A 13,165-nucleotide genomic window follows, 5' to 3' on the forward strand; every position below is an offset into this window, starting at 1 on the left:
TATATATATACAATAATTTAGCATTTCCATGACCTTGTTTAGACGTTCTGCAGCAAATACTGTGGTGTTATTGTTAAAAAAACATAATGGGGAAAAGAATACTCTGAACATATTGAAAACTATGACTCAAACAAAATCTAAAGACATCTACACAGCAACAAGAGAGATTAAACTCAACATTTCTGCACTCCAAGAGACTCCAAGTAAACCACAAAACACATTTAAGTGCTAAGAAAATGAATTTTGTGTGAAATGTAATTCTACGTAATAGAACATTACAACTACTACAAATGGAACTGAGGTCCCTCATAAAGACTTCTGATCCTTGATGGCAAATACTACAATGTCTCATCAACATACTGCACTCAAAGGGTTTTTAAAAGCCTTAAAAAAACATGGTGTAAACCAAGACTTTGAATAAGATTTCATATACCGTATGCTCCTTACCCACCACATTAATATTAACACCATTTGTTTTAAGCTAAGAAATTTCTAGGTGCCCCACCTGAACTCATGTTCCTATCTGAAGCAACACAATATGAGAAACAGTTAATCATTTCTGTATATAAACATGCAAGAATCTGTAAGTCGTAAAATAATATTTTGGACTTTGTTGATGGGTGAACATGCATTTTCTATAAAGTCTACATCCTGTAGAGCAACACTAAAAAAAACAACTCAGTCTCATTCATCACTTCATTTACAAAAGCCAAACACACACAAACACTGCATGTTAATGAACATGAAAAGACATTTATATGTTAAACGGGGTTCTGGCTTAATTTCCTACCTTTTCTCAAAAGTGCTCCAAACACTTCACACAGCAAGCATTAAATGAGACAGGATCACACAATTAAGAGGTGCTGGGGGAAACACTCCAATGCACACACATACCTACAGAAGCACATATTTTTTGCAAGACTAGATCTTACAGCATAATATTGCAGTCTTGATCCAGGGGAGGAGTAAGATCTCCTGAAACCGCATTGTGTAATTGACAAACGGACGCCGTATCAGCACACCAATCATTAAAAAAACTTTTTTTTAAAGCCTGACAGTTGAAGAAGAGTTTAAAACTGACTAGAGCAAATCAACTTAAAGTTGTATTTGACATACCTTACTAAGGAGTCCCATATTCCTTTGCTTTCACTTGTTTCGCTTAAGAGATCTTCATTGATTTTCTCCGTTTTTTTCTGCACCTTTAATGATAAAGCGGACACAAACGCTTCAACAGGTTTCATCTGAATAAAACTGTTCTGACACCCATAATATGTGGGCTGTGAGGGCCGAGCTCATCAAGGAAACTTTCAGCAGAGCAATTTAATGATATGATGGATTTCAGAGCATTTAATACAGAGTACATATATCTGGGAGGTGCTCTCACCCTGACTTTGATGATCTTACTGTGGAAGCTGTTTAACACAACTATAAYATCAGCAGCTTCAGCCGGGGAATCCGTCCCATCGTGCCTGAAAAAGTCAATAAATGTTAAATATAATTACTGTCATCGAGATAAAAAATAATCATAATGAAATCTGAAGCATATTAGTGGAAACAGTTAAAGTCCAACTTTAAGTCAGACATAATCTGCCAACTTTATGACTTTTTGCATAGTTTAGTTCTGCCAAGATTTCAAAAAAAAAAAATCTTTTGTTCCTTTGTATTGGACATGTAAAAGTTCAGCAGCTAAAAACGGAAGAAAAAAAATCAAAACTATTATAGTTGCCTTAAATCTACATTACACCTTTTTATAAATCTGAATGCATTATGAAAACTAATTATAAAATCTTATGTTTTGTTGAAAAAAATCATTTGTAAAGTGGCTTCAAAATGTACTCTTTACAATTTACATAACTCAAAGAGAACAAATGTGGAACGAGTCCGTTAATAAAAAGCAAAGATTTTCTTCTTTGAAAGTGTCCTTGAAAACACCTCTGAAGTAAAACAAATGTTTAGCATGATGTGGATTCACAGGTTTGAACCCAGAGCGACGGGGAGAGAAGAATGTACACTATAGGCTCTTCTAATGAAGGAGACAACAGCCATTAATGATCAGAGCACTAACAGACAGTGTGAGAGCACACACTTTAAAGCGGATACTGGGACAGCTGCCAGGGTCAAAAGCAGACCATATTCATTACCCTCCATCATCATTAGGAATCACCTTACCATTATTTTGCCCATCACTACCTCCCAGCCATGCTGTATATACTGGTAGATTTAATGAGAAAGTCTGTACAGTATTGATTGTGTAACACAGCCTTCCAGTGTAATTGTTTTAGGACTGATTTGCCCAGTAGAGAATGTATTTTGGCAGACACAATCTGCAAGGTCTAATGGTGGAACACTACGGAGCAAACTTGAGGCAAACTGACTATGATGCACCGCAAGCCATTATAACCCTAAATGCTCAAAAAAGGCAAAAACTCTAACCCCATTGCTATGATAAATGCCCCCTCCTCTGCGGACCCAAGGCAAATCCCGCCTCCCTCCCTCCGCCGTGCTCAAGTGCTGCTTGTGTTTTTCCCCCTTTCTGCTGTCAACAGTGCAAATCAGCCTTTAGGGCAACTGTTAGAAAGCACCAGAGATCAATCTGTATCCCTGCAATGTGAGGGTGTGTGGGGAGGAGAGTTGGTCATCTCATTCATCGCTGTCAAGACAAAAGCGCAGCAGCAACGAAGGCTGCGAGAGGAAAATGCACACTCTGGGACTCGGGAACACAGACGCTCCCAATAGGCTCTGATCGGCCACCTAACCAGAGCAGAGTGCCGCTAACCACAAGAATAATGACACTGCCAAGGTGAAAAATGACATCACCTCTTAGCTTCACCTGGAGGATTGGGGGATAAATCTCGGTTGTCTGATATGATTGCAGAGGAACCGAGGGCTGTATGTGTCCTAAATCTTAGGTGAGGCTAGCCAAAAAAAGGATGAAAGCTGCGATTGTAGAGATATCTACAACGTTGCACTAATGCTGTCAATGCAAACTCACATATGCTTGGTGTAATTGCCCCAGAATTCATTCCTTTTATTGTGTTAAAACAGAAAATAAATATTGAGCTGTGACTTCCAACTAGAGAAAAAGTAAGTTCCAAAGTGTACTAAAGTAAAAACATAGCATTAAAATAATCCAAGAAATGGAAAGTTTGTTTTTTCTATAGATATGATAAGTAGGTTTCTTACCTAAAATGTGTCAAACTTRAGGCACACAGGCCAAATGTGGCCTGCCACAGCATTTTATATGGCCCACAGGAGCTTCAAAGACATACTGACTTTAAAATAAAATAAGAGTATTCTGCTTTAAAGCCAAYATTGACCACTAACTACATCTCCCATAATGCATGTTGATTATTTTACCCGCAAGGTGATGGCATCTCACCCCTAGGTGTAGGTGAACAGGGCTCAACAGCCGGTGTACTGTAATTCACCATGTAAAATCTCCATTGCACTGAGTTTTAACTGGCTACTTTTGCTGCGACACAGCTGTATGGGAAGTGGGAGTTTCCCACATACAAGTCGTGAATTTAAACTGGGATGTCCCTCCAGTGGAAATGCACTTGTTGGAAAGTGGGGGGTGTTCAGAATTCAAGACAAACAGCTAACTTACCACAACTCAACAACAGTGAGTGAAACTCACGTTTACTTTTAGTACTATTTCTGTATTATCTATTTTACATTTAGTCAGTTACACACATAGAKCTCAGTTGTTGTTTGATAGCRGTGCTCARCTGTAGCAATGAGGCGAGGAACGTGACATWTTATGTTTATTAAACATGAACCGTCAAAGTTAATTASAACTAACYCTTTGAGGAGYCACCATAATGCTCATGTGTCCCTTGGTGAAAATGAGTTAGACRCTTCTGACCTCAAACAACATTACAACACTTAATCAAGCATACAGTATCTAAGTTCTGATTCTTACTGTATAAAAAAGAGACAGCTAAGCTATTTTTAARTGGGGTTTTATGAAAAGGCTATAAACTAATATTACCTGGTATAAATAGCTCTTTGAATGACCTCAGTTTGGAGAAACAAAGTTTGATTCTGACTAAATTGATAAGCAACAAGCTTCAAAACCAAACTAGATTACTGTTTTAAAGTAAATCCAATGATTTTACAACCTTTATAAACAGTTATTTTTGCTTTACATGCTTACATATACAGAATTTTTGGGTTACTTATAAGAGCAAATTGAGGTGGTACCAGCAAGCTGTAGCAGTTCCAGCAAAGATACCAGAATAATTTAGCTGGAATCCACTTTGGACTTGGCCTCGCTGACACTTACCATGAGCTCATCCATCAGATCAGTATTAAATCCCTTTTTTCTCCAAGGTGAGGTTGTACAAAATGTCATGTACAACAGGTAGGATATTTATTGTTTATATTTCCACAGGATCCCACTTCAAAAGACTATACTACTACTATACTGAAACCTATTCTGTAGTCTGAGGAGGAAATCACAGAAGGTGACCTGCTACATCTTCTTTCTAATAGCCATCCTTTACGCTTGTCTTTATCCGTATGCTGGAAAATACTCCAAACACCTATCAATGCTTTGCTTTTCTACAATGTCAACAGCTTTTCATGTTGCCATAGCCAAAGTATTTATCGTTAGCTGAAAATGGAGGCAACTGAAAACAGCCTCAAAGCCAAGGTTTAAATGCATCCGTCATTTTGTCACTGTTTCGTGTTTGTTTGAAAATAGCTAAATATGATAATTTAGAACTACATAAAATGCTTTACTCACGAGAGAATCTGATAGATTTCTTCTGATCTGCCTTTACGTAATCTCAGGGTCCACGCACCAGGATTGGCCTTCAGTTGAAAATATCCCTGCACAGATTAACAAACTAACTTGAAACAAGAAAAGCAGTCCTAAATGTGTGACAAGAATCAGGGGTTTTTCAAACAGTTCAAGAAAACTATTTTGGTATCTGGGATATTAAACAGAGAAATCTGCTGACCAGGTTAGCCATGACAATAGTGTCATACATGAGCGGGTCCTGACTCATGCCCAGGGTAAACTGCAGTCCACGTGGAGGCTGACCGGTCGACAGGTCAAAGCAGTGGCCTTCCAGTAAGAGGTGCTCCAGTTCAAATTCTGCTGCCACGACCCCGTTCACCTGGAAGGAACCATAAATCACAGAGCACCGAAACCCACGGCTGCATGAAAAGTATTTTGGCCGAACTCGCACATGACTAAGCACCTCAGTACCTCCTGCAAGTGAATGTTGTCCAAGTCATGGGGGCTGCTCACCGCCTGCACCATCCAGCTCTCTGGTGTGATCATATTAAGGGTGAGAAGTGGAGATTCTGGGAGCTCCGCGAAACGAGCAACTGGGCCTGGAGACGCCGACTCATTCGCCAAGAAAGCCACATCGGGCTCCAAGACAAAACGGTAAAAACTGTAARAGAGGAAAAACGTATTTAGATGTTCACCAAATCAGATGACTAAAAACTACATCAACTGTGAAGATAATGGAAATCTCTGAAATTAGATTGCTTTTTGTCAAAGACTGAAACGTCTTTTAAGCAAAGCCACCATTGTCTTTAGTAAACACTGACTCAGCAAAATGTTTTATAGTTTTCTAGCTAGATCTGATCGATGGGTACGTCGGTGACAGCTATGWATATGCAATTCCTTCAAAGTGAGGAATCTAATACTAATATTGCCGGAGCTCATGCTCAGCCAAAAACAAAAGCTTGCAGCAGTCTGCACCAGAAAAGTTCCCTTTTTCCATCAATAATKCCGTCAGAGTTAAGTTTCAGGCCAAATCTGTCTGGTAGTTACTGCTTCCTTCTTACAGAGGAGTTATGAGGAGTGTAACTGTAGGTAATGAAAGATTATTGATGCTGATCCTCTTAAAGCCTTCTTAGACTTAAAGTACATTAACACATGTATTATTCAAAGAATTAATTTCTACTCTGATTGTGCATTTATTGACATTTCCTAAGTAAGATGAGTACAAGATGGGCAAGGAACAACTGTAGTTAAAGACCCGACAATCTGTTACAGTTGAGGAAACATCATTTTTAAGGCCTTTGGTTCTGTTCAGGACTTTTCTTCATTATATCCAAAAAAGAAAAAACATATTAAAACATTTTAAAAAGACAAAAGCTTAGTAAAATGATATATTAAAATTTTAAAAAATATATTAAAATATTGAAATATATTTGAGTTTTTTAAGGCRAGGGCGATAATTCAAAATTGACTTTTTTTAGCTTTATATGATGTTAAAATGACATTCACTCATTAAAAACATATCGAGAGTGTTGTTTTGACTGATTCATGCTTGTTTGCTGAATCCTTCTCCTGTGGTAGCCATGTGGAGCTGTCTAAAAACTTGCTGGTACAAAGCTCCGCCTATTCCGTATGTACAAAGCTCCTCCCCGAATCTCAAGTCTGCAGCTGAGCTCCTGCCCCACAGAGCACCCCTCCCCCAAAGCATTGTCTTGAAGTTGTGCTGAAGTGGGAGTGTCAGAAATGGTATGAGGTTCTTAAAGAGACAGAGGCCAATTTCAAGAGATGACATTTGATGCAAAGTCATTTTTATTTTTGATATTTACAGCTTTTTCATAACAACTGAAGGTAACATAGTTACTTGATTGTAGTATAGAATTTAACTACTGGTATGTGCCTGGAAAATGCATAATACGCCCCCCCCTTAAAAGTCAAACATTCTCCTATACAGTATGTTTATCATTTTAGTGGTCAAATATATATAGAAAATGGCCAATAAAGAATCAAAAGCCTGAAAAAATATTTTTTAATACAATTTTGGACAATGACAGCACAACTGGAGCTTATTTGTCGAACACAAATATATCTTTTAGCCATCTGTGTCAATTACAGCCTGCTCTCGCTCTGGGGGACAGGAAGTTGGCAGGGTTGGGGAAGGGGCCGTGTGAATGATTTGTGGTAGAAGACTTGTTTCCATCAATGTGATTTCAGCGAGTAAACTCTGCTGTATCTCTGGAGGTTTTAGTAAATGAACATGGCAAATATTTCAGCTTGTTATGAAACAAATAGGACAAAAGAAAATACACCAAATCACATAATAGCCAGGACACCCAGGAGTTGAGCTGTTGATGGGAGGGGAAGAAAAAAAAATCAATGTATTATTTGCCTTTTTTTTCTTAACATTATAACCGCTTTTATTGTCTTCACTGAAGTGAACCGCAGCAGTGAATGTTGTAAGCAATTTGCCTGGAGATGCAAGTGGAAGCCCAGAGCAATAAGTTGGTGTTATTAAGCAGATTGCATCTGTGCCGTTAACTCATACGAAGAGGTGGAGCGAAGCAAAGATGCTAAATCTGCAGTGGCAAGAGGAAGCACAAACAGGCAAAACTGGAGAGTTTTAATTACTGCTGGAGCTGGAGAGCTTACCTCTTGAGGGGCATCTCGGACAACTTGGCCCGGCAATTCATAAACACCTGCAGTCTCACGTTGACCACTTGACTAAGCACCTGCAGGACTCACAGAAACAGAGGCCTAGTCAGAAGCAGGGAGGAAAATAAAAGCTGTAGAAGAAAAGCAGAGCACCTATTTTAACTATATTTTTTAGACATTCTCATTTTATTGAGTTTATCAATGTTTCATCACTGTACAAAGTAATTAATTATATACGTGTAATTATTAGAGAAATAAAATAAACAGGGTTAAATTAGCTTAATGCAGAATATGTGAAAAAGGGGCTTATTTACTTTCTGACGTTTTCTTGAGAATTTGTTCGCCTTCTTTTCAATTTGGCAAGTTCTGTGGCTTGCTGCGTTAGTGTGTCTGAGGAGTGGACAGAAAAGGGAGCAGAAGAAGATTACAGCTTACGATCAGCAGCGAGGAAATCTTCTGTGCCTCTCTGGTGAGGGGGTCAACGATGGCCACAACATCGTAGAACACCTCATTTTCTCGCGGTGAGAGGTGGAGCACACTGAGGAGAGCAGTGCACAACAAAATGAAAAAATAGAAATGTTTTGACAGTGCATTATTTAAAGGAAAACTCTGCCTGTACCTGTGGGTATCTTTGAATTGGACATCTCTTCTGACCTCTCCTTTGGGGGCTGCTGCGAGGAGGGCATCGACTTTCATGACTAAGTCACTGGCACTGACAGATAAAAGATCAGTTCTTCGTTTATTATGTGTTGGAAGAGGTAAAAAAAATTAAAATGCATTTTTTAAAGTACTTTAAATTAAAGGAAAAGAAACCACAGTGTTTCTGAAAAGAATACAAACGTACTGCTTTGGTTTCATCCCCATCTGCTTTACTTCAGCTTTGACTTTTTCTGCTGAACCACTCAGTGTAATCCTCTCAAGCAAGTGGAAATCCTCCACAGTGAATTCTTCCTGTTCTTCAAAAGGACCAAGGATCTAACAGGAAGATAACGCAGTCAGAACATGACTTCTGCGGTTCTTATCGCAGTACGTATCACTTACAACTCGCCCAGGGGATGTTAAATCTAATATGATTGTGACAGTGTTTTATCCACTTAAAGTCATGCTATTCACAGACGCTGCTTGTTTTTTTTTTTTCCCCTCTCTGCTTTCTATTCTGGGAGAAAAGCCCTAGCACAGCAAGAGAAGAACGCAAGATAATATTAATTGTTACTGTCACCTCAGCGGCTGGACTCTTCATCCCTGGCTGTCAGCAGAGCTGCTGCTGAGACATCAGTCATGAGCTTYAGACACACTTCCATTGACAAACACACAGATACACACAAAACCTCCACACGGTGCAATATGTGCCACCTGCGACCTTTGAGAAACAGATGTTTTGCCGATTTGACAATGCTAAGAAAGCGCTCTGCAAACCTAGAGGGAAAAAAATCCTTCAAATACACGGAGCTTAGAGGATCCTGTTCTACTGTACCCAACACGCTCTAAGCATTACCCAGTGCTTTATTCACTGGGACTGTAAGGTGGGTTAATATACAACAGGAATATATATATATATATATATATATTAAGAGGTGTAAATACTGATTGAACAGAGTTGTTGCCACATCTATATTTAAATATAAAAGTTTTAATCTAATGGTGCGTTCACACCGAACGCGATTTCAGCATCAGGAGCATCAGGTTTACATGCAAAGTCTATGGTGGACGCGCTTCAATCAGCGTCAGGAAGTGCTGCRGCGCCTCAAGCGCGATTAGAGCAGCGCGATTTGAACGATCTGAGCGTTCGATGCGCTGAGGCGCAAATCACTGAAGTTAGAAAATCTGAACTTTTGCAGCTCGACGCGCAGCATCAACCAATCAGAGAGACTCCACTGGGTGACGTAGTGACATATTTCCTGATGGGACAGTTTACTGAATGATGTCCACTAACCTGAAACAGATGGAGAGGAGCCCTTTAGCTGAAATCGAGTGCCTGCAGTCGGTGTCCTGACAGGAGATATCCTCACCAATGTGTGGCAGCGACTCATCAGACTGGAAAAATAGTCCTGAAAGCGAGCTGTGAGCCTCTACTCTGAATTATCTGGTGAATTAATTATGAATTAATTATCTGATGAACGTGACATGCTCTTGCTCTCTGTAAATAAAGCAAAGCCACTTCCTCGTCCGACATTAAACAGAGCCCGACAGAGGAGGGAGGGGCGGGGATGCTCTTGCCGTGCAGCGCTTCAAGAGCTGACCTGCGTCTGACCTCAAAGTGCACAAGCGACCAACTTCAGCATTGGCTGCGATTTTGAAGCTGAAATCGCGTTCGGTGTGAACGCAGCATAATGCTTAAAATGCTAATAATGAAAATGTATTTTAAATTATTACATTGTCAAACAAACAAAATTAGATTTTTTTCTGAATTTAAAACTATTACATTCTAAAATAAAACAGGATACATTTTTCAAAYGTAATTTTGATCTAAAATATACTTTCAGTTGTGGGTCTGTGGACAGGTTCTGAACAATTAATGTCCTGCTTGTTGTAGACGACTCTATGAGCTAACTCAATTTAGAGAAAAAGTCTAATGTTGACTCGACTGACAAGCTATTTGTAGCAGCAGCAGCTAGCTGTGGCACTTCTGTTGTAGCCTGGAGCACCTCAGGCAGGAATATTTCTTCTCCACTTCAAAAAAGCAGAACTATTCTTATTAACTCTTGGCTTACAGAGTTTAACATAAAGTGGTTGGGCTGTCACAAATAAACTTTAGTAAATTAACAGAAAAACACATCATTGTACTAAATAATTTGTACTTCTCTGTATTTTTAAGCAGCTACTGCATAGGCCTATATAAAACAAAGCATTTCAAACCTTCATGAATAACAACAAAGTTCACTTTTTTGCACTGAAAGTTAAAACATGCGTAAAGTGTCTTTTTTGTCTTTTTGTTTTTCTAAAACAACAAAAAAAGCCGTAAGGCAGATATTTCTTATCTACAGCAGAAACAGTGTAAAATGAAATTTGTAGCTCTGTAGTAAATGTGTTTTTCAAAGTAAAAGGGATACAATGAAAGAAAAGAAAAGAAAGAAAAACAAAACAAAACTATTTAAGATTTTGGTCACAAGTCTAATTACGCTTTTGGAACAATGCTGCCCTTCCTAACCAAACGGCAATTTCTGCACTTGAAATTTCTCTTTTATTGCTTCCAGGATGACATCTATAGATAAAAAGTCTCTTTGAAGGATATGAGGCAGAGATTAGTCATTTTAAATGTAACGGAAAGCAGAAATCAGCTACATTAACATTTAAATGTTCACTAACAGACATGTTTCCCTAAAATATGATCATAGGGTTTTAGTATTAATTGTAATTTCCACCATAAACTGATCAAATCTACTGTTTTGACAAAGGAAACAAGTCACAAGTCTTAGAGTCACAAGTAATGGTTTTAATGAATTTTAAGACATTAACTCAATGATTAAACATTGCATTACTGGATCAACACTCCTGCCTGTTAGTAAAATTATAATATTGCTGAGTTAAAGCCAAGACCACTCACTCTGCCGTTGCTGATCACTGCCTGCAGTCCAGGACGAAGCTTCAGGACATCTCCACAGAACAGCTGCTGACTGTGGATGAAATCCACTTCCAACGTGTTGAATTTTTTCTCAAAGGCATCTACGTCCATGCCCTGGAGCAGAGTAACAAAGCATTTATTCATGTTAAAAAGATTGCACAGTTCTGACAATTCTACAAAGATTTTCTGAAAGCTTGGTTTTGTGATTCAAATGGGAAGTTTTAGGACATTTCKCTCATTGACTGCAGCCTGTCAACAAACGGCAACCTGAGTAAAGAATTGGCATGAATAAACAATGATGTATGAAAAGCAAAAGTTTTCACTTGTACAATCATTGCAGTTTTCAGACATAAGACGTGCTGAAATAAAAAAAAAATACACACATTTCAATCAGAGATGTCAGAAATGCCTGCATGAAAACAAGATAAATCAATTTGTAATTAATATAACAAACTCTTAATTAAACCTCAACCATATTTATCCATAATAAATTGGTTGTGGGAGTGTGGAGGGGCTTGTGGAGTCAGGTTATTAGTTTCTCCAACATTTCCCTCCTCGGGAGATCAGGTGAAATACCAATAATGTCAGCACAATCCAGTCAGCAAGTCTGTCTGGCAGCCAATAATAAACTTGTATCCCTTGGCTTTGGGTCTCAAGTCACAAAGCTGCTTCCTACCTATCTTTCTGTTGCTATTTTCAGCCCATTCTCTCCCCCATTGTTTGGGGCTTGTATAAGTGAAGGAAAGTTTGCTATRCTAGCCCCGGGTGAAGCTTGGACTGTATGACTTACTCCTGATGGGAGAGAGAGGAGCTCTCCTGTCAACTCATTTGTTGATTAGTCACTGAGAAATCCTTTTTTTTTTTTTGGCTTCTGTGTAGGATTGTGTGGGTGGATACTGCACACTATACAGCACAGGGTACACCAGGCAGTGGCTGCAGACTGCTTACAGCTGCAGAGTGATGGTCAGGCTCGGCTGAACGTACGTAGCTTGCACRGCGATGAGCTGGAGCTCAAAGATTCATCAGCCCCAGGAGAGGCAGGTACACACCAGCACTTTTTACTTAAAGGTGCTTCGTGTGGAGGCTGTCCTGTGATGGCCCTGTGACATTTCAAGTGGAACTGACACTGAACAGGCTGCTTTGCCTTGGTACCTACAGGCTGCGGAGCATCAGGCTATGCTTTAAATCTATTCTGTTAGCTGATGTTTAGGGGTGAGTGAGAAGATTGGCTCATCAATCACAATTTTCCCAGACTGTGAACTTAAATGAAAAAAACAGTGAGACAACTCTGGACGGGGTTCTTCCAAACCCTTTATTCTGCATGAAATTAATGATAAAATGTAGTTATATTAGTCATTAAAAAACACAAAATGATAATTCCTCCCAGTGACTCGTTGACACATCCAAAAACTTGAGACCCTGCGTTCTCATATGCTGACATTGCATTTTTGCCCCCCCTGCTCATGATACATTAATTATTTCAACTTTATCCCACTGGCCTCATTAATAGACACTACCGGAACCTTCTAGCGGTCTCATGACAATATTATACTCATTTGAGCGAAAACAAGATGGCGAGGATTGCAGTAAAAAGCTTCTCCAATAATTCTAGTAAAAAAAATTGTCAAGGTGAAAATCCAAGTTACATTTCTTAAAACCAGTGTATTTATGCACAGCTACATCTTTAGCATCATAAGACATGCAAACCACTTTTTTTACAACTGAAGCAATGTACAATGTCGGTAAGGATAAAGTCCTCATTTGAGGACGTTGGGCCTCATGCAAGAACCGTTCATACGCACAGATTTGTTCTTAAGTTGTGCGTACGAGTGATTTAGGAGAATTTGTGGCATTCAACAATGTTTTTGTATTCTAAGATTTTTTTCAAATACGAACAAAATTCACAAGTGGTCCAGACCTGTCGTATATTTTATGAGCAGTCAGTCTGCTGTTATCCAGACAGATTTTCTTCATTAATAACTTTATATTTCGTTAGTTTGAAGGTATTTTGAGTTGAAAATAAATCACACTCCATAATTATGTTGACAATAAGTTATTCTGCTTGAATTAGAGTTATWATTTTAAATGTAATAATTTAGACTAACAATACAAATTGTCCTTCCGGCCGGCTTATCCGCTATCAGGTGCGACAGGGGGGCAGCAGGAGAGACCCCGCGCTCTCCGCAGCGACACATTCCAGCTCATCCTGGGGG

At 39.0% G+C, this 13,165-nt stretch overlaps 1 protein-coding gene across 5 annotated transcripts in view; it reads right to left on the bottom strand.

Moving 5' to 3' along the window:
- The window catches only part of uggt2 (UDP-glucose glycoprotein glucosyltransferase 2), a 48,194-nt gene that overhangs the window by 13,226 nt on the left and 21,803 nt on the right, over positions 1-13,165 (bottom strand). For 3 of the 5 annotated variants that reach the window (XM_014001204.1, XM_014001194.1, XM_014001188.1), the window contains exons 23-33: positions 10,935-11,066; positions 8,235-8,365; positions 8,010-8,102; positions 7,826-7,928; positions 7,388-7,467; positions 5,216-5,405; positions 4,965-5,123; positions 4,748-4,833; positions 1,385-1,469; positions 1,117-1,199; positions 791-814 (exon numbers count right to left, since the gene is read on the bottom strand). In XM_014001204.1, coding sequence (XP_013856658.1) covers positions 791-814; positions 1,117-1,199; positions 1,385-1,469; positions 4,748-4,833; positions 4,965-5,123; positions 5,216-5,405; positions 7,388-7,467; positions 7,826-7,928; positions 8,010-8,102; positions 8,235-8,365; positions 10,935-11,066 — 1,166 coding nt within the window. Of the gene's footprint in view, positions 1-790; positions 815-932; positions 976-1,116; positions 1,200-1,384; positions 1,470-4,747; positions 4,834-4,964; positions 5,124-5,215; positions 5,406-7,387; positions 7,468-7,825; positions 7,929-8,009; positions 8,103-8,234; positions 8,366-10,934; positions 11,067-13,165 lie in introns of all 5 variants that reach the window. The other 2 variants (XR_001309698.1, XM_014001199.1) reach the window with 2 other exon arrangements.

The sequence above is a fragment of the Austrofundulus limnaeus genome, unplaced genomic scaffold (genome assembly GCF_001266775.1).
Source record: "Austrofundulus limnaeus strain Quisiro unplaced genomic scaffold, Austrofundulus_limnaeus-1.0 Scaffold9, whole genome shotgun sequence".
Classification (NCBI taxonomy): domain Eukaryota; kingdom Metazoa; phylum Chordata; class Actinopteri; order Cyprinodontiformes; family Rivulidae; genus Austrofundulus; species Austrofundulus limnaeus.